Source organism: Symphodus melops (genome assembly GCF_947650265.1).
Source record: "Symphodus melops genome assembly, chromosome: 21".
NCBI lineage: Eukaryota > Metazoa > Chordata > Actinopteri > Labriformes > Labridae > Symphodus > Symphodus melops.
The window spans coordinates 16,345,071-16,367,913 of record NC_136711.1 but is presented as its reverse complement, the minus strand read 5'-3'; the positions used below and the strand labels follow the sequence as shown (position 1 = coordinate 16,367,913).

Below are 22,843 nucleotides of genomic sequence, written 5' to 3'. Positions count from 1 at the left end.
TATTGATGATGATGATGATGATGATGATTAGCCAGCGGCACAAAATAGGTGGCAAATCAGCCTGAGAAAGAGAGAGAGAGAGAGGGAGAGAGAGAGGCCCAGAGCTGAATGGGGCATTGTGGGAAAGACAGTGGGCACACTGGGCAGTAACACAGAGAACACTAACTCACAGATCATGCCAGAGAGTCTGAAAACACCCACACTGGGCGACAATGGCAAACTTCATCGCTCCACTTGGCCCCTTCTGAATACACACATACAATGGCAGAATCCAAATAAGATGCTCTGTTATTCGGGAAATTCAACACACTAAATTCCTTCACTGCCTCTGTCCCTTTGACCGGCAGCAGATGGCTGAGAAAATGTGCATGTACGTGTGCATGTGTGTGGTCTTGCCTGTCTGTTGCATCATGGGTAAGTAAGAAGAAGCTTTGAAATATGGGAAATAATTATTTTAAAAGCCTAACAGGTGTCATTTAATCCAGTTTTTTCTCAAAATTAATTAAAAAAACAACATCATGCAAACTAAACTTGTATCATGAACTGGAACATATGTAGCTGAATCAGTTAACCAAATCAGGCCTAATTAGGCGAGGAATTTAGGTGTAATAGAACCAACTGGTTTGACCTTTTTTTTTAGCTGCTCTGTCATAGTTATCAACTCTCTGCTGCCCCCATGTGTCACATGCGAGGAACTACTAGTTTTTTTTCACGAGATTTTTCATTGACTGCAACAGGTGAGCAGACAAATCAGACAGCATGTGAAAACAATCCAGCTGAAAATAAAGAAGTTTTATGGTCTTCCAGTTAAGGGGTGACAGACCTTTTACAGAGTCTCCAGTCGGACTGAAATCAACGAACAAAGAGACATTTCAAATGAACTTCAGTAAGCTACTTCTTTTGCTGCTGGTTATATTTCTTTTCTTTTTTTTCTTCTTTTTTTAAAGTGCTTCATCAACATGATGAAGTTGTTTAATGAACATCAAAGTCTGCTTTTCGCCCTGTGACAATAAGTTTTCTCTCATATGGCCTGCAGTCAATTCAAAACAAGTGTTCTGTCCAGATGTGCGACCTTGCTGAGAAGTGCATGCTGACAGGATCAAATTATGCTTCCAGAGGAAAAAATAACAACTTCATTTTCCCATTAGCCTTTCTGGAGCAAGTCTTATATAATTATCAAATGTGCTCATGCTCACGGTAAACAATCACTTTAACAATCACCACTACTCGCTTTTGGACGGTAAGGAAACAGTGAGCATGACTTGATACTCTAATAAAACCTGTATTTAATATTTTAGAGGAAGCTGCACAGGGCTGTATGGAAGCATTATTTTATAACACTGGCCGCCCTTAGGTAAAAATAACTGTGTGGAGGTGTCGTAAAAAATCTTCAGGACCACTAACATGTCCAACGTGTTTTTTTTGTTGCTTTACTTTTCACGTTTTAATCAGTTATGATAAGAAACTCATTAAATGAAATTGACACAAGTGTCCACAGGTGTTTCTAACCTTTCGTTGTCGGTTTTGATGACTGGATTAAACAGTACATTGTTTAAAATAGCAAAACATGTCACACGGGCAGATATGATGACTGTGGACAAGAGGAGACATGTTATTATGTCAGAAATATGATTTAAGAAGTCATTGAAAGAAATTAAAGTACTATTGAATGTAATAGATATCTTTAAATAGAACTCAGAAAAAATGATTGATTGATGAATGATTCAGGATCTATTGGGATTTTCTTAGACAAACAAAGTTGATTGACAGGATATCAGTTTTAGTATTGTTATTTACAGAAAGTACAACACGTTAGACATACTGATTCACTCCACACCAGTAGGTGGCGGAAATGTTGAAACTTCAAAAAACCTTAAAGAAGAAGAAGAAGGACAAATCGCTTTACGGCAGAGCGTGCTGCTGGAGGTCAGTCAGTGGTGTGACTAGTAACCTGTTACGAAAAAACAAACGGTGTTTGAATTTGGGGAAACTCGTCGCACACACCGACAGGACGGACTCTTCCGGTGGCGGTGAATCATCGTCGTCTTTGGGTTTGAGTTTTGTGACGGAGCTAACGTCAGGTAGACCAGCTGCCTCCTGGCTCCAGTTTTCGCCAGGTGACCCCCTCTTTGGATCTTTTAGCAGCCATGGACAGCAACTCCCAAGGAGCAGCAGGGGGGGCGAAAGGTGGTCTCGGGGGTCTCTTTGGAGGCGGTGCACCTGAGTACTCAAACACAGAGCTCTCCGGTGTTCCCTGTAAGTGTGATGTAATTAGCTGCTAACGGCTAGCTTCAAAGCTAACTCAGATAAACTGTGAGATATTTCCCTTTACTTTATTTCTTAAAAACATCACTGTTGTTATTTCAGTGACTGGAATGAGTCCTCTGTCCCCCTATCTCAATGTGGACCCTCGTTACCTGATTCAGGTGAGCTACATGAGCATGTTTTTGTACCGTTTCCGGTTTTAGGTTAAATATTAAATCATTAAATTGATTTGTGATGTCTCTCTTTTTTTTTAGGACACAGATGAGTTCATCCTTCCCACAGGCGCCAATAAAACCAGAGGGAGGTTTGAACTGGCTTTCTTTACTATTGGAGGATCCTGTATAACAGGTAGGAGAGGAAGCACACCTGCACTGTTGTATTTTAGCCTTTTTTTTCTCTGATATAGATAAATAGATACTGAGGGAAATTCAAGATCATCGTAGCTTAATGATATATTTTAGAATGGTCACTGATTTATTTTGACACCAATATTTCCTTTATATTCTATTTCTTTCACCTGGGGATCAAATGAGACGTAATAATAGTAAGACAATAATAATGTGCCATCTCTCAGCATCTATGGCGGTGAGTGTATCAGACTTTTACAATGTTGCTGATGTACCTGGTTGTTTGAAGTCTTCAGATTTTGTGGCTAAAAGGGAGAAAATCCTTCCAACACTGAACTAAAATCTTCCAGAAAGCTATAAAAAAAAAAAAAAAAGCATCAAAGGCAGTAAGAGCGAGTAAGTGGTTGCTCTGATACACGATCAATATTCATGATTGAGGGTGCGTGTTTCCTCCTGGAATAAACAGTTGAATTTAAATGTCTGCTTCATGGGTGCATACCAGTCCTGTGCTTCTCTCAGCCTCTCTTTTCCCCTCTTCTGATTACAGGAGCAGCACTCGGAGCCGTCAACGGTCTCAGGATGGGTTTAAAGGAGACGCAAGATATGGCTTGGGCCAAACCTCGTAATGTCCAGTGAGTATGGCTCAGGTGTTTCTCCTCATTCTACACCTGGATCATCCTCTAACAATGTTTTTTCCCTCACCAGGATTATCAACATGGTGACCAGGCAAGGTGCATCATGGGCCAACTCTCTGGGCTCTGTTGGTAAGACCATTACTTATCGTGTTAGCACACATATTCTCTAACAGATGAATCATTTTTGTAGCATGTAGAAGTGAATTAGTTTCTATAGCTTGTGTGTTGCTGTCACTTTTTCTGACGGGACTGACTTGTGTGTTTTGCCTCTGCAGCCTTGTTGTACAGTGTGTTTGGTGTGGCCATAGAGAAGGCCAGGGGAGCAGAGGATGACGTCAACACAGTGGCTGCTGGGACGCTAACAGGGATGCTCTTTAAATCAGGCAGTAGGTGTCTTTTTTTTCTGCTTAAACGCCTACCTGTATTGTGATTCCCTGTAGGTTCTCAGTCATTCAGGTCATGGTGAAGTCAAAGCTTGATCCAATAATCAGAACATTTATCATTTGTTTTTATTGAAGTTATTTTCCAGGGTCTTCTAATTTATTTTATTCACTTGTAGAATACTGTAGATATTATGTTGAAGGTTAAAATTTATGTAATAAATTGGTTAATAATAAATGGGTCAGTTTTTTATACCGACAGTTGCTGACTGTTCTCTGTTTGAGTAACATCACTGGATCAAGCCTTTTCTAACACTACAAAATAATTAATTGAAGTATGTGTGATTCGTGCTGCTCGTCCAGAAGGTTACATTGACGTTAGTTTCATTGCCCCCTGTACTTCTTCTCTGCGGTTGCAGGTGGCCTTAAGGGTGTAGCACGAGGAGGTCTGGCTGGTTTAGCTCTGTCTGGTGCCTACGCTCTCTACAACAACTGGGACCACATCACTGGCTCCTCGTCTTCGTCGTCCAGGCTGTACTAAACTCCACCACACGCACGTCTGCTCCCACAACTAGGGCCAAACATCGCTCCCAGGACACGGCCTTTAACCACAGCGCTAAGAAGAATTAGACTCTGGTCAAAAGCAGTGTGCTGACAGGGAAGCCGGAGTTGGTCCCTGTTCACTGGTCCCCCCCCCCATTACCGCCGTCACTTCCTGGAGCATTGTGGGAATGTTTGAAAACAGGGGACAAGAACACATTTACAATCCAGACGTAGACCGTCCTATAACACCATTGGTTGTTAACCTTTGTGGTTTTCTTTCTTAAAGATCAGATCAGTAGTAAGTCTCTGAGGACGTTACAAAGATGTTATCGGTTTTATAATTGTGTTTTAAAGACTACTTGAAGTCTTGTCTGTTGAAGTCTGACGTGGGTTAAATGAGCCAGCGTGACATCTGATGAGCTTCTTCACATTCACGTTCTGATTTTGGACTGAAAGACTCTCCTGTTGAAGGAGAGCGAGGAGACGAAACACAGACCTGAGGCTTTACGGTCTGCTCTACTCTTGTATTTATTCAAAGCGTCTTAGAGGTGGGTTTTTGTTTTACTGCACAAGAAGAAATCTCTGTAAAGCTATCCTGAAAACGTGTCCTGTTTGTGTATCCCACCAAACCTGATTCATTAAAAAAAATGTAATAAAAAAAATTGGGAAATGTTGCCAAAGATTTTTGCTTTCGACCAATTTTATTGCACAAATGTTGACAAGATTTGAAACCTTAACGTTCTGCTGTTTGAAACCACAGTAGTTCATAGTTTAGACTTGAAGTCGCAGCGTGTTAGAAAATGATTGTTGCACATTAAGAACTGAAAAATATTGAACATGTCTGTGGTAAACATGACTGAAATGTGAAGGAAACACTTTTGTCGTCTTGTGTGATTCAGACATGAAACAGAGCAGAGCTTATGTTTGCTGTCGGTCAGGTAGTCCACTTAGTGCAGGAAGAAGTCCCTGATGCGTGTCGCCTCGATCCAGGGGATGTAGGCGGCGGTGCGGGTGAAGACGCTGGGTTTGTTCTCCACAGTACAACCGATGGGGCCGAAGCTCACCACACCGTGCACCTCCCAGCGGTCTCGCCCCAGCTGGCACAGCAGAGGGCCGCCGGAGTCACCCTGGGAGAAGAGTAAGGAGGTGATTTGATTAATAAGAGGGGAAATGACTGGAGTAGATTGTTGTATTACTTGTGAATCAGTCATACCTGGCATGCAGCAGGAGGGTCCTCGGTATCCCTGAACCCGGCACAGATCATGGAGTCTCTCACACGATCGCCCCAGAATTTCTTCTGCCTGCAAGTCTTGAAGTCGATGATGGGCAGACGTGCCTGATTCAGGGCTTCAGCCAGAGACACATTCTCCTTCCCACCTGAGATATGTTGGAGGAAATGTATGAAACTTTAACTGCATTTTGATTTAAATGTCTTTATTTGTTCTCAATCTACCAGCTTTTGCTTATAAATTGGACTTTTCCAGCAGGGTTAGGGTTAAAAGGTGACTTGCTTGATACTGTGAAGGCTTCACATAGCAACAGCTAAACAATTGTCATTGAAATATGTTTGTGTAGCATTAGCACATTTGATGGGAAACAAAAAAACAAGCTCATTGTTAAATACTGCAGCACCACATTGGTAGCATCACTGTGTTTTAAGATCGCTGTTTAAATACCGTCACTTTCAGTTCTCCTCGGGAGCCTTGATATCACAGTTTAGATCATTTATATCAATATTCGACTTCATAACTTCTCCAGTGCTGTTTTAGAAACGTTAAATATTTGGGTTGGCTTTTCTTTGCTCTTATATCATTCAGCTCAAAGCATGTCTGTGGGTTCAGTTTTGTTAACCAGTTGTTGTTCAGTGGACTTCCAGACCTTTCTCCCCTCGCTCTCTCTCTATTCAACCTGCTTCCCTTCACTCACCCCGGGTGTCTCCCCAGCCTGTCACCCAGCAGTAGTGTCCTGGTTTGAGGCTGATCTGCTTGCGCGGCAGGCAGGCGTAGCGGATGAAGTTTGACGGGATGATGTCTGTGCCAGCCTTCACCAGGGCGATGTCATAGTCCAGCTCGCTGTGAGCTGGGTAACGGAAGTTCTCGTGCCGGTAGATCCTCTTCACGGGGAAGATCCTCTCTGCATGCTCTGAGCGCTTCAGCTGGTGCTTCCCCAGGAGGATTCTCCAGCTCCCAGCATCCTCAGCTTTACCTCTGAGAGGAACGAAAGACAGCTAAAGTAAGACATGAAAAGTTCTCATTGTGCTGTCTTTTTTTATAACATCTATTTTTATGTTAATTGTCGTATTTTTTTTTTTACTTCTGGAAGCAGTGAGCAGCAGTAAGAATCCAGTTCTTGTGGATGAGAGTTCCTCCACAGACATGAATATAATGTTTACTTCCCCTTGGACGAACCTGCAAGAGACAACAAGACAACATCCTCAGTGCTGTGCATTATGAGCATTATGCTGTGCTTTGCTAAGTGTGGTCCTTATAGGGTCGAACGTTTTCTAAGTTCACAATTCATCTTCAACAACGTCCTAATGTATTATCAGTAAACAGTAATTACGGGATGTAACGAGGTTCATCACTGATCCTCAGTACTGTTTGACAGCTTTATTCAACACCTTGACCTGGGCCTCCACCACCTTTTTAACGGCCTCATTACAAGTTTTTTTTTCTTCTGTTTATCTTCGGAGGTTAAAAAGAAAGCTAATTTTTAACTTAATGTCTGTTTTTTAACCGGGAAAGAAACTTTTTGAAATTAAAAATAAAGATGTTTACCTGAAGTGAGACCTGCCAGGGCCAGGAGTGAGGTCTTGCCTCGTTTCCAGACACAATCCTCTCAGCCATGTTGGGCTTGAAGTGAGCCATACCACAATCCCTAGGCCAGTCTAAGAGGAGAGGAACACACACAAAGAAAGATAAGTTAAAAAACAAACAAACAAACGAGTGTAACTTCGCTGAAGTGTTGATGTTTGTCCTCACCTAGGTGGAGGATCTTGGGTTGTGGCTGTTGTTCTGGAGTGAGTGTGTACGCATCTGCAGGCAGAGACGCCTTGCTCAACAGCAGCGGCAGCAGCACAGACAGAAGGAGAAGCAGCGGAGATCCAGGTACAGCCATCTTCATCTACAGAATCAGCGGCCGGCACACATCCCACGCTATTTATACCAGGCAGTGAACACATGTGGATGTACATGCACAAGTACACATACAGTACACACACACACACACACACACACACACACACGTAAATACACAACAGCAAACCTACAGGGACAATGTGCTGTCACAACAAAGGCCCAGCACTGGATTGTTCTCCTCTAGCTTTGAGTTTCCACTGCCACTGAGAAAAAGAGGATTTCAGGGAGTGCCATCAGCACTTTCACATACATTTAGTTTGCAGTACACAGTACGGCAACATGCACACAGGGCAAAGACAATACTGCACTGTACATCAACAAACATCACATCAAGCCACATGACCTAGAGTGGTGACATAGTGACCTGAACATGACCCTTTATACTTTCATATCCCACATCTATAGCATACATCGTTTAAATGAGTCCAAGGAAAATCAAATGGCAACTGTTCATGTGCCCTGAAAATAGTTTTAATAATGTTTCATTCTTGTTCCCAGAAGAGGAATTCCTTCGCTTGAGGCCGACTGGGATACGGTCGGCCTCATGTAAACTTAGCCATCTGTTAGATAATGACATCACTTATTTTCATATTAATTTTAGCCTCCTTGTCATTCCTCACCACTGAAAGATTGTCTGATGTAGGCTTTAAAAAACGAGTGAAATGTTTAATGGTTAAAGCTTGTACATAAATGTATACACACTTAAACCCGGCCATCAAAGCTGATTTTGATTCATATGATGACTTTATTACAGGGGCAGCAGTTGCTGAACGGCTGAGGTACGCGTCCCAGAGGCTGCAGTCCTCAAAGCTGGCGGCCCGGGTTCAAATCCAACCTTTGGCCTCTTCCTGACATGTCATTCCCCAATTTCTCTCTGCCTAATTCCGATTCTATCCACTGTCCTATCTCGACAATAAAAGCATAAAAAGCCCAAAAATTATATATATATATATATATATATATATATATATATATATATATATATATATATATACTTTCAAAATGGACACTTTCAGGTCAGAAATTCAGAATGAACAAATAGATAAATCAAAAGCCAAAGACTCATTTGGTAGCTCTACAAACATTTTTTAAGATATGAAAACAACAACTGCAGTGGAAGCCGCTGGTGAGTTGAGCTTTTTTCTGTAGTGAATGAGAGAGAATGTGCCCGCTCATCTGAACAGTAGCGCCTGAATGGTCAAACCTCAACACTGAGGTTCACCAAGTTTACATGCAACTCAACACTGTGTATGTTTGTATGGTGAATGACAGAGTGAAGCTGAATCACATCCTGTGTTCATGTCATTTTCAGAGTAAAGTTGGACATGCTCATTTGTCAGCTGTAAAGTCAGAGATCATCTGTGGGAGGAACACATCATCTCATGCTCTAATATGTTAAAAGACTGATTAGAAATGTAATACTAAAAAAAAAAGTTAGCTGACTAGTATATGTTCAGAATCATTGTCAGCAGGATGTACCTGGTTCTAAAAGTAAAAGTGAAATATCATAATGTGTAGCTGATACATAAGAAAATGCTGAGGATATGGATAGGTCAAACTTTATTTTTATACAGTTTTAGTTGTTAATATGTAAAACACAATTTAACACTGATATTTTCAGGGACTGCGGATGAAAATTAGCCTGCATGGCTAAATCTGGCACATTTACATGTGTGACTTTGTTGCTCTTGTTAAATTAATGTTTACATTTATGTTAAATGAATTAATTAGTTCCTTTTAAATCACAATAGTATCTCCCTGTGCAACAGTGGTCGAATATAAAATAGCATAAAAGATGAATTCAAGTAAAGAACAGGTCTCTCAAAGCTGCACTCATGATCAAATCTTTAATCATATTCAGTCTCCAAACAGAGCACAATGTGTTAGAGTGACGGATTACAAAGAAAAATCAGTTTTCAATAAACATATACATTTGTAGAAAATGTATAACCTTTATCAAGTTCTCTCAATGACCGTTTTGTTTTTTGTTTTTTTTTCTGAGCCAGAAGTGAGTTGGTGGATATTAACAATGTCCGCTTTAGTGACTAAATTAGATCCAGTGACAGCTAACTTTTCCCTGCATCTACAGACAGCCATGCAAATACATAATAGTACATAATTTTAAGCTTTGTCTTATAATAACAGTCTTATAAAAAACTGTTATGAATATACAAATGAACTCCATTTACATTCGTCATGCATGGTTGAATTATCTTTGTAAAAAAACGTTTTTATCCCATTTTTATATCAACTTTATTCAGCTCTTTTAACATTGGGGTCTATGGGGAGTGACTCACTCTTGGAGTTAGCCTCAAGTGGCCATTTGAGGAAGTGCAGATTTTGACACTGGCATTGGCTTCACTTTTAGCCTCTCAGCCGAAGAGGTCTATGGAAAAGGGATGGCATGTAGTTCATCTTGTAAATGATGGCCTCGTTTAGAGAGAAATAGAAAATAAAGAAGGATTTGCGTCAAGCTTTGCCACCTTGTGATTGACAAACTACTACCACAGCAACTTTTCAGTCAGAGTTGAGCTGTACAGCTAACTTGAGGCTATTTATGAACTAAAAACAAGGTTAAATGGCCAAATACCAATTCATGGCTTCCAAACAGGAGTCTACAAACTAACTAACCATGTTACGTTTATTGCTGTGTGTTTGGTGATGAGTGAAATCTGACACAAATAACATAGCACTTTTATTAAATCCTCACTTCTCTAATTAAAGTCAATAAATCTCTTTGCACGATCAGTCATCTGCCTTCCTGGAGCCTCCACACCACCCAGGCCTCAGTGACCTGATTACATTCCTCCTGCGACTCTGTCCACTGCTGCTGTGCGAGGGTGACTTGGGTTGGCTGGAGCCTTCCCCTCTGTACACTTCCTCATCTTCTTCAGCGTCAACCGCCTCCGCTCTGCTTATTCTACGTGGAGTTTCTGGTGTTTCCTCCCTTTTCACGGCTCCTTTTTCTGCCACCGAAATCTCTTTTTCTGTCTCAGGTAGGTCCTCACTCTCAGGCTCCACCATACAAGTCGATGAAATGATCATTGCAGGAGGATTAAGCTCTGGGGTCATGGCCTTCACTACGTTTGATATTAGAGGAGGCTTTGGAGCTTTCTTTTTCTTCTTTGATGGATTTTTTGCGAGTTGGGGGCTGTTCTTCAGTTCCAGATGCCTCTGTATGGCTGTGCTCAGCACCTCTGGGTCCACAGCTGCTCCGTGAATGTCCCATGTCATCCCTTCTTCATCCCACTGCACCTGCTTCATGCTGCTCCTCCTGTGTAGCTTGTCCCTCTTTTCGCCCTGGATCTTCAGACATGACCTTCTTCGCTCTGGATTGTGTGACGAGGGAGAGTTGATCTCCCAGGCGGGGTCATCTTCATGTCTGTCCTCCTCCTCTTCGCTGCTCACAGGAAACATGCTTGAGGACGGGGACACCAGATTAGAGTTCGATCCTACTGAGGATATCAGGTTAAGCCTTGATCCAGGCGGTGAACCCAAGAGGGAATGAGAGTCCATGTTGGAGTTAGAAGTGTTTCTCCTGAGACCCCAAAATGAGCCGATTGGAGAGATTGTTTGCACTGCTGCGTCCACCAGCTGTAGCCTTGAAGTCGTTGTACCCCCGTCCCGGAAGACGTCCACCTTTGGAGCCTTTGTGAGGCCCTCTCTCATGTTTAAGTTGCACCTGCAGCACTCACCTAACTGTGAGTCACTCAAAGAAGAAACCAGGGGTAACCTCCTTTCTCTGCCTGTTGAAAAGCTCTGAACTGGCTGCCATGGAAGCTGAAGTTGGCAAACAGGACGTTTGTTTTCTGATTCTTGTCCCTCTGCATGAGAAGTTGGCTCCAGGTAGCGCATTTGGACCGGGCTTCTTATTTCTCCACTCTCTGATAACAACATGTTTCCAGGACTGTGTAGATCTAGAGAGGGACAAAATTCAGGTTTGACGTAGCCAAAATGTTGCACCGGGCTTCTCACTTCTCCACTCTCTGATAACTGCATTCCTCCAGGACTGCATAGCTCTAGAGAAAGACAAGAACCAGGTTTCAAGGGGCTTGGGAGCTGCACTGGGCTTCTCACTCCTCCCGTCTCCAATAACTGTGAACTTCTAGGACTTTGCAGCGCTTCTATCACATCATCAAGGCATCCAGCATCCGATGTTGTGTCTCCTTCTGCTATGCTAACAGATGAAGGGATCGGGGAAGGGAATGTAAAAGAAAGCATGTGATTCTCCAGGAATCCCTCATCTCTTGGGCTTGTAAGGTGTTGGAGATTGGGGGAGTTTGATGATAAGTGTGAGGAGGATGAACCCTGGAGAGGTGTCTGAGGAGCTGAGGCTGAATGCAAGGTCACCAGTGGATCTTTTTGTTGAGCGTTCAGTGTGAGAAGAGAAGAATAATTGGTCAACTTTGGTGTCTGCAGGGAGTTGATCAAGGGGGAGGGAGAATGTGCCGTAGCTGAGGAGGTTGATTTGAACCCGGGAGAGTCTGGTGCTGCAGACCAAGAGGTTATTTGGGTAAGACTAGAGGGGCGCGAATTTCCCTCCTTCCATACAATCGTATCTGGCGTGCTGCTGCGGCTGTGCGTGCTGGCGCTACAACCACTCCAGCGCTGCATGTTAGCAATCCAGCGCTCACTGAGGACAGGAGGGCTTTGCAAGTCCACGTTTTGGGCTGTTAGTGGTAACTGGTGGCTGTTGTTGGAGTTGATGTGCGGCCACATTTGAGGATGACGCTGTTGGAGCGTCACTGAATTCTGTTCAGAGTGCGTGTTGGTGCTAGAGCTGCGTCTCAGGTCTGTTCTGGCCCAAGCCGGGTCTCGCTTGTATGGCAGCCCGGACACCATGACAACATCCATGGAGCTCTTGGAGAGGGAGAAAATGGGGGCGTGATCATCCTCATCATCCAATCCGACAAGCTCAGCCGCACTAGATAAAGAGACTGACGAACTTCCAGAATAGCAGACTGGCTGGTAGCTCTCAGAGGCGGGGCGACCACGCCTCGCCATGGCACCCGCACAAACCTGTGGAAAAAAGACACATCTTTGAGTGGCTAATTGGTGTTCATCCTTAATCCTTCATTAACCCTTGTTTTTAACCAATGGGGGTTCTAATTAACTAAAGGAAAACAAGTTATTTTCATTCATGCAATTATGCAAGACTGCAATGTGAAAACTGGTATTCGTACTTGCTCCTTATAGTTCTACTTTCATTCTTAAGTCTTTATTTTTAATATAACAATAAATAACATATTTCAAAATGTACAATTTTTTTGTGAAAGAGCAACTGGAACTCTGTCAGCTGTCAGTATTTAAAGATCTCTATTGTTTAAAACATGTGCCTGCCTAGGCCAAAAACAACGCATTGATAATGAACCAATCGAGGTCAGTGGGAGGCCAGTTAGCTAAATATGAGCTGAAACTCACTTCCTCCTTGGAGCAGCTGCCTGTGTTAATAATTCGGTTCGTCAGTACAAATAAACTCTTGCATTTAGTCATTTATATATATTGCTAGCTGCATTTTCCTTTTTTTCTTTCAGGTAGTAAGATGAAAAAACAGGTACCACACTCATATTGCTCAAAGCTACAAAGGTTAGCGTAGCTTAGCATAAACACTGGAAACTACAAGAGGTTGGTTGTTCCTGTTATGTTACTAAGAAAGAAGCCAAGACAGTTAAGTCCTTCTGTCTTAGAAATAATGTCACATTTAAAATGACCTACTTTGGTTGGTAACAGATATCTTAAACTTAATGAATACCAATTGGTAGATTTTGTTGATATTGGACAGAGCTAGGCTAATTGTCTCTTCCTGTCATAATAAACAAACCTCTCTGGCAGCGAGCTAAAGAGTCATATTAACCACAGATTTGAAGGTTGTATTTCTGAAGTCGGTAAACTAATCATTTGATCTTTTTTCAGTCTGACTTTTTACAGTCTGACAGTACACCCACACACACATACTTGGCAGCATATTCACTGGCACTCCGGGATTAGCCTAATTGGATTACACCATCCAGATTACTTGATCATTTGGACGGATTGATCGAGACAGTTTAAGAGACCATTTGGCCGCCGATTAACGGATGACAAAGGAGGTAGAGGAGACAAAGAAAGAAACAGCAAGACTGGACTTTAAAGGTTATAATATAACAATCAACACGTTTTTTTTAATCCACAAAGAGATTTAATCAGCATGTTAAGACATGTATATTTATGCATTTAATAACAAAAATATTTTTGTTATAAATGTACAGATATTCAATGCAACCCTGCCTAAAACATTTTCCCAAAAACAAAGGGAATCAATGTAAAGTTTTAAACCAACATCCAAGCTTTCAAACTCAACTGTGTCCAGAACTGACCTGGCAGTGCTTCATAATAACAGACCTGCAGATATCAGGATTACTGCACAGTTTGTCTCTACTAAAAGAATAAATATTAAATTAAACATATGAGCGTCACAGTGCAATATCTAATAGAAGCCAAAATCTTACCTTGACACCTTGTGTCCCGTTTTGGCCTCTCACTTGCCACAGAGCAGGTTGCAGGAAATGGCAGCTTCTCTCCTCGGCTCATCCACTCTTCCTGCCTCACATCTTAAGAAAATCACCCGGCTTGTTCCCAGCTGCCCTCACACCCTCAAACTGTCTACTTTCCTCTCTTGTCAACTGTCTTCAGCTTGATCTTCTCTGCTGTCTCTTTCCTCATTACCGGACCCAATGTGAACTTGGCGCTAGTGTACATTTGGGGATTTTTCTTTCTCAATGTGTGCGTTGAGAGATGTGTGCATGTTCGTGTGTAAAAGAAGAGGGACCATTACTCTGCCTTTAGCTTTTAGGATTAGCTGTCATCCCATTAGCTGCCGTCCAATCTTGAAACGGTGTGTGTGTGTGCATGTGTGTGCATGTGTGTAAGCGAAACAAGTGCTGGTGGCTGAGTGGCTAATGTGAGCCTTTTGATTCTGGTTTAAGACCGGGTTACTTGTTGGCAGCCGTTAGATGTTTATGTTAAGTTATTAACATGCTTGTTGTTGTTTGTTAGGTGGATCAGACAGGACTTATAAAACATGGACAATATACATGCAAGGTACATTTGACTTCTAGACTGATCTTGTACTGTTCATGAGAATATAGTTGACATTACTCACACACATGAATGAACGAAACAAAAACAGCTGTGCTGCCTTTAAGCTGCACCCCCCCCCCCCCCCCCAAAAAAAAAAAAAAAAAAGATAACAGATTGGGATGTGAGAATCAGCCACCTGTGTTGTACTTTCAGTATTCACTTTTCACACCACTTTCAAACACCCCAGAGTTCAAAAACAAAACCAGACGTTGCTTTAACTAGACTGAGAAAAGTTGACTCACTTTCTGTTGGTGCAGCTGAATAACTATGACAGGTAAGTGGTGAACTGTATTGGACTCCATGAGTAACATACTTGTTTTTTTTTTTCATTGTTCATGTGTTTGTTTGTTCAGATCAGGAGTTTCTGGCTGTCGGTGTGTCTGTGGGTCTCCTGGTGCTGCTGCTCGTTCTGATGGTGTATTGTCTGTGGAGGAAGAAGAGGAGTCAGACGCAGTACTATGAGGAGCTGCTCTCTTCGGTGCCTGCTGTACCAGCGTGCTCTCCACCTGTGATCCTGGTGTCTCAGGGCCTCTGGACCACGTTAGTACCAAGCAACCAAACATGTTAAACATGCACATAATCCTACCAAGGAATTTCGGTTTATGTCAATTTTGACGCCCCCTGTGTACAAAGTGGTACATTATATCGCTTCGCTGATCTCATCCTATAACCTTTGTCTCTTTGTGTGGAAGGCCCGATGAGATCCCTTTCACTTTGCCCCCTCGCTTCATGGCACAAAACCAAGCTGATGTGAAAAATAAGGATGACAAAGAAGGAGAGGAGTTGACGATGGAGGTACGGAGGAGCATTTTAGACCATCGTGGATCACTGTCAGTAAGCAGTAGGTCTTTACCACCTTCATGTTAACCATCTTTGCTTATTTTGTGGTCATTGACAATAACATTTTCTACAATAATTCATGTTGTGAGGCTTTTGTCTGTTTTTCAACAATTAGTATTGATGACAGCTTCCTGATGAAGCTCATTCTTACTGAAAAAGCGAGTTAGCTTCAGCTAGGACGTATCTATTTGGAATTCCAGATAAAGTCAGGGTGCAAAATTTAGCTGAGAGAGTATTGGGCATATGTTAATATAGCTGGAAGAATATGTGAGCATGAATATGTGTGAGGAGGAACGTGCATGAAATGAATATAGCTGGAGGAACACCAGAGTCAGTGATGGTCATATGGGGTCAATAAATGTCTTTACAATAGTTTAAATTGCAAGAAACTCAGATATACAAAAATGAAAATGTTTCCATTAGGATGGTACCCGGTGGGGACGGTGCTGGCTGGTCTCTACTCTGTCCCCCTGAACGAGGTGGTGGCCCCCCCGCCCGGCATGGCCACTCGCCTCTGCTTCTCCGTAGAGTACAGACATGGTAGTGAGCAGCTCGTGGTCTCCTTGATCCGCCTTGGAAATCTCCCTCCACCCTTTCACGGAAATGTCACCCTAGTGGAGCTCCGGCTTCTTCCCGATGATCGGAGACCTCGCCAGGCCAAGGCTCGAGGCACGGGGCCCGACCCGGAGTTTAACGACTGCTTTGTTTTCCAGGTGAGGACAAGAATGATTATGCCAGTTCTGTTATCTGCTGAGCTGAAGTAGAAATTGTCAAGAAACAAAAAGGCCATCAAATTGTGCTTATTGGCCGACTCTGACCTTACAATCTTTCTGTTGCCACAGGTGTCCAGAGTGTGTGTACCTCAGGGAACTCTGAGTGTGTGTGTGTTGAGTGTAGAGCAAGACGGCAAACGCCACGCTGTTGGCCGGGTGCTGTTTCCTCTGGAGGGGGAGCTCGGTCAGGCGGGCAGGGTTCTGTGGAGAGACCTTGAGACAGAGGACGAAATACAGGTACACACTGCAACACACAGGAAGATCACATGTGGACAATAAAATGTAAAAAAAAATCACACATTTTCTTTGATTTGTGTCAGTGTTCAGAGCTGGGTGATGTGCAGATATCTCTCAGCTACAGTCCAGCTCTGCAGCGCCTCTCTGTGGTCGTCCTGAGGGCCCGTGGGCTACAGCTGCTCACAGATGCCGGTATGAGGTCCTTTAGGCTGGGACAAAAGAAATTGTCTTGAAAGTCTTTGTCATGTATCCATGCTTTGTGTTTTTTCAGGTGTGTGTGTCCAGGTGAGCTTACAGATACACACTCAGGTAGTGAAAATAAAACGAAGCTGCGTGGTGAAAGGCTTCAACCCAAATTTCAACCACAGGATGACTTTTAAACTCCGACCACAGCACGTGGACGAGGCCTGTCTCAGGTTTGAGCTACAAGAGCCAAACAACGTATGCTCAGGTAAGATGATGTCTTATTTTTATAGACAGTTTGGTGTAATATTCCTGTGCAAAGGCAACGTATGTCACCTGTTCTCACTTCATTGTGGGCTGTGTGTCCAGCCTTGCCAAGTGGCATTGCAAATATGTCTTTATACAGTATAAGATTAACATAACTTGAGGTGTAACCAAAGATGTTTCATTCACAGGTTGAATGCTCTAAAAGTTTGGTTGAATTTCATTTTACCTTCAAGCTTTTGCACATCATCTTTCCTAACAAAAAGTGTTATTTCACAGCACTTAACTTGAATGCAAGCTCATTTCTGTTTCTTTCTTTTTTCTTTTTTTTTAAATTTCTTGCCAGAGCCCCCAGTCCTGCTGGGCGTGCTGGTGTTGGGTCCCTTTATGTACGCCAGAGGCCAGCAGCTGCAGCACTGGATGGACATGGTGAACACGCCGCAGGAGGCGATAAAGCTGTGGCATGGACTGCGCAGGGCCACTTAACATGAAAACGCAAACATAGGATGTTTATATATACAAAAAAAAATAATTATAACAATAAAAGAGGAGAATATATTTGAAATATAACAATTCTCTGCAAATTTCCATAAATTAAGTAAATCATGAGTTTAAGTTTTACAAACACATTAATCAAATAAGGTGAATATTACAGGAATGATGCTAAAATAACAAAGTTGGTTTCAGAGATATTGAAATACAGAGAGTCGAAACATGGTTTAAAACAGTGGATGAATATAAAAGACTGGTTTGAGTTGTGTTTAAGGAAAAAAAACTTTTGAAACGGGAGAAGCCAGAAAGACATTGTTTGACAAATCAATCCTGAAAATATACTAAACCTTAAATAGTCGTTACAATAAAATATATTGCCTAATTCCGTTACAGATGTTTCATGTTTTAATGTGCAGCTGTGTATATTTTCATCCAAACCTTTTACATGAATATTTATTTGAAAAGCATCCAGAAGAAGCCCAATCAAAGCGGAGTTCACCAGCTCCTCTGTACTTCCTGATTTTGTCCAGCAGGTGGCAACCTCTGTCCTTCCGTCAGTCTGCGCAGCCGCAGTTTGAACCACGAGTGTAAAAATGAGGAAGCGAGTGAGGAGCTGACATGAAGAACGTAAACATTAGACCTGTTTAAACTTCAAGTCGTTTATTTGTGGGGTTTTTTTATATTTCTTTTTAACCATGAAGATAAACGAAAACACATTGCTGGAGGGCAAAACAGTGGTGTTGGTTCCTTATACTGCAGAGCACGTGCCCAGGTAACACCAACATCTGTCTGCTGTGTAGTCTACTGAAAGCTGTTTTTGAGACACGTGAGCATCACTGCACAACCTCTGTGGCATGTTAACTTATTGTCTTATAATACATCTGTTTAGTTTATCATACAGTTGAAGTTGTAAAATGATCGTCCTTCCTTAATGTGATCTCTAAGAATTGAAATAAAATAAATGATTTGCTAAACTTTAAAGAATTGAGACTGATGCTTTATTTGACCTTCATTTCTGAATGTCTAATTTGTTTCACTGATTGAAGGCGATGTGTACATTTACTGGAGAATTGGACACAAGGGCCACTTTGAAATTTCCTTTTTGCTATTTTGATTTGGTGCCATATGTTGGTGCCTGATTTGTTCCACTGGATAGTTATATATATATATATATATATATATATATATGGAACCAGTAAAAGGATCTCCTTCTAGCTTCAGTAATGTGTTGACAGGTCTAAAAGAAGATTATTTAAAGATAACTTTATGATATCCAGCTATGACTGGGAACATAACGACAGATCTTTTCTCTCCCTTCATCAGGTATCACGAGTGGATGAAGTCTGCCGAGCTGCAGCAGCTGACCGCTTCAGAACCGCTGACCCTGGAACAGGAGTACGACATGGCGAGGAGCTGGAGGGAAGATAACGACAGTAAGACGTCATGAACCTGCAATTTTTTGATTTCCAATGAAAAAACTTTGAGGCCTCTTAACTTAATGGTCACAGATCAGCAAGTATTCATTAACAAAAATCCTTCATCCAGGGCAGGGTATTATTACTCTGTCTCTTCTTCTCATACCTCTTTGTAAATAATCGGCTAACACCGTCATAACACTGCATGGAACAGAAATGCTGATTTGTTGTTTCGTTTTAATCAGAGTGCACCTTCATCATCTTGGACAAGCAGCTGTGGGCCGACAGCAGTGTGGAAGAGGAGAAGTGCATGGTGGGAGATGTCAACATCTTCCTGACCGACCCGTTGGACCCAACGTTGGCTGAGTTGGAGGTCATGATAGCAGGTGAAGTTAAAGCCCGACATGATTGTCATAAACAGAGCGTTTGTTTTCACTGATGTAGTGCAGTTCACTTCCAGTTAATTTATTTATAAAACCGTTAAAATACAAGTTCAACCACAGAGGACAAAATGGAAACATGGAAGATGTGCACCCTCCTCCTGGTTTCATTACCACCAGAAGCTCTGATAATTTAGCACACTAGCACAAGCTGAAAGTGATGAGCGGGGCACCCGAGCATTTAGATATTTTTTTAAGTACCTGAGGCTTTTATATCAACTATTTTCCACATATTTCTCTCAGTTTTAACTGTTTTTTTTTGTTTTTGTTTGTTTTTTTTACACTTTCTTATATCTGACACTGCTTAAGTCTCTTGTGTTTTTTTTCAGAGCCCAGTTACAGAGGTAAAGGAATCGGGAAAGAGGTGACCCGCATTATGATGTGCTACGGTAAGCAGATTGTATTATCTGTTAGAAGATTTTAAGGGTAATTAACAGAGAACATATTTCCCCAACAGCAAATACAAACTTAAATAGTCTAGAATGATTTTAAGGAGGCTGCCATTGCAGAGAATATCTACACATACGAAAACGCCTAAATCATGCAAAGCGCTGTAATAACAACTTTTACACACGTTGATCTTAAGACTACAGATGACACTGTGGACACAGCTTTGGTTGAAATATTTAAATCACAATTTCTGAGTGTTGCCAATCACGTTGTCTTCTGTCACCAGGCGTCACCAAACTCGGGGTGAAAAAGTATGAAGTGAAAATTGGACTGGACAACGAGATCAGCATCGCCATGTTCAAGAAACTCCACTTCCAGGAGGTGAAGAGATCCCGTCACCTCGATGTGAAGGATAACTAAGCATGAAAGTGAAGCTAACCCCCGTCCTCGTGTCTGCCGCAGGTGTCCGTGTGTAAGGTGTTCAAGGAGGTGACTCTGGAGATGACGGTGGACGAGTCGGTTCGGACGAGGCTGCTGGATGACACGGCCGGCATGAAGGAGAGAGACTACAGACACGTCTGCAGCAACAGACAGGAAATGATGTCACAGTGAGGAGCCGTTTGAGCTGCACTCACATTTTAAAGACTTCCAGGTATGATGGAAAATCTGAAGCTGAAACAAAGAAGAAGAAAAAAAGTGTGGGCTAAAGGCATGATGTGGTTCAAAAAGACTTTATGGAATGAACTCCAGTAACCCGGAAAAAGTCGAAGTACCTTTCATTCAGACCCACATGAACCTCCACAAATGCAGCAGCTTATCTTCCTGGAGTCCACATACAACACACTTACAAAAAAAATCACAAAATATGACAAACAGAACATTAAACCAACAAAATATACATACAAAAAAAATACAAAATAATCTACGACAAACATCAAAGAAGACACGTCATGCATGTATAAGAGTATCTCTATTGTTTACATGTTTCCATAAACAAGTATACAGCAACATCTGTTTTGCGACAGGATGTGCTTGATTTTGGTTAGATAATAGGCTGTCCTTAAAATGTGTTGTTTGTGAGAGTTAAATATATAATATTAATCAAATAAAAAACACTAACAGTGGTGCTAGATGTCAGGTGGGTGTCATTAAAGACATTTATATCATTAAAGTCTCCCTGAGGTTTGTAACTTCAGTCTCATCTAAGTTAAGCAGCAAAACACTTCTGGTCATCTAGGTTCTAGTGTTCTTAAGGCAAGCTTCTAGTTTACATATATTCTGGCATAAGTGTGTGCAGAAGTGTGTTTCCGTTTGGTGGGATGAATCTGCTAAAGGCCTGATATGAGTACATACATTTCTTGTGCATTACAACAATGTGTTTGTCTCATGTTCCTCTTAATTGCCACATTAGTCTGCTTCATTTCTCATAATATTCTTGTTTACCAGTGGAAACAAATGCAAGCTGTGGGAGCTTTTATTGAACGCCTTTCACATCCGAATGACCTGAAATGGAAAAGGAAGCCTCTAATTGTACTTGTTGTCTCCTCGTAAACCTCAGTGTGCTGTTCCGTCCTCTCCCACTAAGTTGGAGAAATATCTTTGAGAACAAGAGGCGGGTGTTTATTTGGAGCATCCACTCTGCTATGTTGAAAGACTTTTTTTTTTTGTATGTAATTTGCTCCATCTTTTCTTTTTTAAATGAGGACAGAATGGGTCCAAAAAAGAAAATCATTTAAACAAATATTTTTAGATTTTCTCGCTCAAGCATTTCAAGTATTGACAGACAATGGCCCGAAAAAAGAGAAAATATCCAGTGACCGACAGTTCTCTGGGGGAAATACCTTGTTAATGTCAGAGGTCAGAGAATAAGCTAATAGAAAGGTATGTTACTCAAAGAAGCACTTGTTACAACAGAAGTCCCTAATTGAGCGTCACTTAAACCCCACAGTAAAGCTGAGTACTGTTGCTGGACATGTCCATCCCTTCATGAGCACAGGATGGTGTTCAAGTTTAAGCCCTTTAGTAATGACAATAAGACACTTGAAAGACACATCAAGCACATCATCATAGCTATTATTGTTGTTTTTATTACGACCTGTCTTCAGGTTTATCGAGCAGAACAAAAAGTAAAGACACATCTTTAAGTGCATAGCCATTTATTGACGCCGACATTGTTTGAGAATGAGCAGAGCTGTACAAGAAACACGGCAGCGTCTTACACAGAGGAACCCCGAACAAATGAAGAAGAGATGCATCTCAACAAGCAAGTTAAACTGGAAGAACCGTCAAATAAATCGTCTGCTTTGTTATGACTTCAATCACACTGTGGATGAAAAATAGCATTTTAGTATTTTAGACTGTGGGCGTCAAGTTTGACAACACGGGAGAATTTAGGGAATCAAAACTATAGTGGATTTTACAGCAGCAACAGTTTAACTCAAAGGACCATACCAGACCATACCACTGTTTCTGGATGTGATATCTGTAAAAAAAAAAAAATTAAAAGCATTTATATGATAGTTCATTGAACTGCTTTTTGAATACTTTTTGTATCTTCCAAACAGGTCAAACAATCCAATCGTCCAATCCACAGTCCGGACATATTTGTGTTGAATCATATTTGCATTCAAGGCATAATGTAAGCTGAAATCTGTGTTTTATATCATCTCATTAAAAAAATACACTGACAGTTTTTACATCTTCAGCGTTGAGTCTTCTGGCTGTGTTACAGAAATAATAGAAAGCAATGAGTGGAGGGAAAATAACCCCAAATTTAGATGGTCTGAAGCCCCACACAATGAGATGTGAAATGGGTGTGAACATGCAGTACGGTCCTTTGTTACGGTATGAGCCCGAGTGATTGCCTTTTCTTTTTTTTTTTTATTAAGTTCCATAAATATATAACTTCTTAAATCTAAATATAATCGTCATTTCTTTGTCTTTTTTTTTTGTTAACATAAACAGGAGCTTAAAGTCGGTTAATGGTTAGCCAATAGGCAGAAGAATAATTAGCACCTATATGAGAACTGATTAACCAGGAAATAAGTGATTCATTTCTTTGGCATATCCGTGTGCCAACTTCTTCTTAGTTGTTCGCCATAAATTTGAAAAAGCCCGAAGCAGACATGCATGGTTTTGATTTAGGCGATGTTAACGAGATGTCGAGTCATTTCCAGTTGTTTTCTCGACACATCGACTTCTTTCATACCCAGCATTGCAAAAAGGCCGAAACATAGAAATGGATTCAACTTAACCTGGTGGTCTGTTTTATTATCAGTGACCAGTTTATTGTTTTGAAACAATCTTCGCTAACTTTGTTACGAGAAAAACAAGTCGCGATCTCGAGAAAACAACCAGAAATGATCATCACAGAGAGGAAATAC

The 22,843-nt window shown here is 41.6% G+C and overlaps 5 protein-coding genes across 5 annotated transcripts; 3 read left to right on the top strand and 2 right to left on the bottom strand.

Moving 5' to 3' along the window:
* The first annotated feature begins 1,910 nt into the window (after positions 1-1,910).
* timm23a (translocase of inner mitochondrial membrane 23 homolog a (yeast)) lies at positions 1,911-4,844 on the top strand. Its single transcript, XM_079334552.1, has 7 exons — positions 1,911-2,256; positions 2,368-2,426; positions 2,520-2,613; positions 3,160-3,244; positions 3,318-3,376; positions 3,523-3,633; positions 4,047-4,844. Exons 1-7 carry the CDS (start codon positions 2,148-2,150, stop codon positions 4,166-4,168), a joined length of 639 nt encoding a protein of 212 aa, XP_079190678.1. The 5' UTR covers positions 1,911-2,147; the 3' UTR covers positions 4,169-4,844.
* A 97-nt stretch (positions 4,845-4,941) lies between these two features.
* LOC306817565 (elastase-1) lies at positions 4,942-7,311 on the bottom strand. Its single transcript, XM_079334551.1, has 6 exons — positions 7,152-7,311; positions 6,948-7,057; positions 6,484-6,578; positions 6,097-6,377; positions 5,384-5,547; positions 4,942-5,297 (listed from the first exon to the last, which is right to left on the bottom strand). Exons 1-6 carry the CDS (start codon positions 7,291-7,293, stop codon positions 5,118-5,120), a joined length of 972 nt encoding a protein of 323 aa, XP_079190677.1. The 5' UTR covers positions 7,294-7,311; the 3' UTR covers positions 4,942-5,117.
* A 1,829-nt stretch (positions 7,312-9,140) lies between these two features.
* On the bottom strand, positions 9,141-14,251 carry LOC306817240 (uncharacterized protein). The gene is made up of 2 exons (XM_079333966.1): positions 13,796-14,251; positions 9,141-12,326 (listed from the first exon to the last, which is right to left on the bottom strand). The coding sequence occupies exon 2, from the start codon at positions 12,309-12,311 to the stop codon at positions 10,053-10,055; it is 2,259 nt and encodes a 752-aa protein (XP_079190092.1). The 5' UTR covers positions 12,312-12,326; positions 13,796-14,251; the 3' UTR covers positions 9,141-10,052.
* On the top strand, positions 12,676-17,651 carry syt15 (synaptotagmin XV). Its single transcript, XM_079333967.1, has 8 exons — positions 12,676-12,764; positions 14,780-14,966; positions 15,119-15,267; positions 15,690-15,979; positions 16,109-16,276; positions 16,360-16,468; positions 16,548-16,727; positions 17,070-17,651. The coding sequence occupies exons 2-8, from the start codon at positions 14,839-14,841 to the stop codon at positions 17,207-17,209; spliced, it is 1,164 nt and encodes a 387-aa protein (XP_079190093.1). The 5' UTR covers positions 12,676-12,764; positions 14,780-14,838; the 3' UTR covers positions 17,210-17,651.
* A 142-nt stretch (positions 17,652-17,793) lies between these two features.
* On the top strand, positions 17,794-20,119 carry nat9 (N-acetyltransferase 9). Its single transcript, XM_079333969.1, has 6 exons — positions 17,794-17,987; positions 18,539-18,648; positions 18,876-19,016; positions 19,400-19,459; positions 19,747-19,841; positions 19,923-20,119. The coding sequence occupies exons 1-6, from the start codon at positions 17,911-17,913 to the stop codon at positions 20,070-20,072; spliced, it is 633 nt and encodes a 210-aa protein (XP_079190095.1). The 5' UTR covers positions 17,794-17,910; the 3' UTR covers positions 20,073-20,119.
* The last annotated feature ends 2,724 nt before the right edge of the window (positions 20,120-22,843 follow it).

What these genes read in the sequence shown, in the direction of transcription:
- LOC306817240 (XM_079333966.1), bottom strand. Translation starts at nt 12,311, where the DNA reads ATGGCGAGGCGTGGTCGCCCCGCCTCTGAGAGCTACCAGCCAGTCTGC.
- LOC306817565 (XM_079334551.1), bottom strand. Translation starts at nt 7,293, where the DNA reads ATGAAGATGGCTGTACCTGGATCTCCGCTGCTTCTCCTTCTGTCTGTG. An exon ending in ACCCAAGATCCTCCACCTAG is followed by an intron (nt 7,058 to 7,151) that starts GTGAGGACAAAC and finishes CTCTCCTCTTAG; the next exon opens with ACTGGCCTAGGGATTGTGGT. An exon ending in ACCCTCCTGCTGCATGCCAG is followed by an intron (nt 5,298 to 5,383) that starts GTATGACTGATT and finishes CTCTTCTCCCAG; the next exon opens with GGTGACTCCGGCGGCCCTCT.
- timm23a (XM_079334552.1), top strand. Translation starts at nt 2,148, where the DNA reads ATGGACAGCAACTCCCAAGGAGCAGCAGGGGGGGCGAAAGGTGGTCTC. An exon ending in GCCAAACCTCGTAATGTCCA is followed by an intron (nt 3,245 to 3,317) that starts GTGAGTATGGCT and finishes TTCCCTCACCAG; the next exon opens with GATTATCAACATGGTGACCA. An exon ending in GATGCTCTTTAAATCAGGCA is followed by an intron (nt 3,634 to 4,046) that starts GTAGGTGTCTTT and finishes CTGCGGTTGCAG; the next exon opens with GTGGCCTTAAGGGTGTAGCA.
- nat9 (XM_079333969.1), top strand. Translation starts at nt 17,911, where the DNA reads ATGAAGATAAACGAAAACACATTGCTGGAGGGCAAAACAGTGGTGTTG. An exon ending in CTGGAGGGAAGATAACGACA is followed by an intron (nt 18,649 to 18,875) that starts GTAAGACGTCAT and finishes CGTTTTAATCAG; the next exon opens with AGTGCACCTTCATCATCTTG. An exon ending in GTTGGAGGTCATGATAGCAG is followed by an intron (nt 19,017 to 19,399) that starts GTGAAGTTAAAG and finishes GTTTTTTTTCAG; the next exon opens with AGCCCAGTTACAGAGGTAAA.
- syt15 (XM_079333967.1), top strand. Translation starts at nt 14,839, where the DNA reads ATGGTGTATTGTCTGTGGAGGAAGAAGAGGAGTCAGACGCAGTACTAT. An exon ending in ACGACTGCTTTGTTTTCCAG is followed by an intron (nt 15,980 to 16,108) that starts GTGAGGACAAGA and finishes CTGTTGCCACAG; the next exon opens with GTGTCCAGAGTGTGTGTACC. An exon ending in AGACAGAGGACGAAATACAG is followed by an intron (nt 16,277 to 16,359) that starts GTACACACTGCA and finishes GATTTGTGTCAG; the next exon opens with TGTTCAGAGCTGGGTGATGT.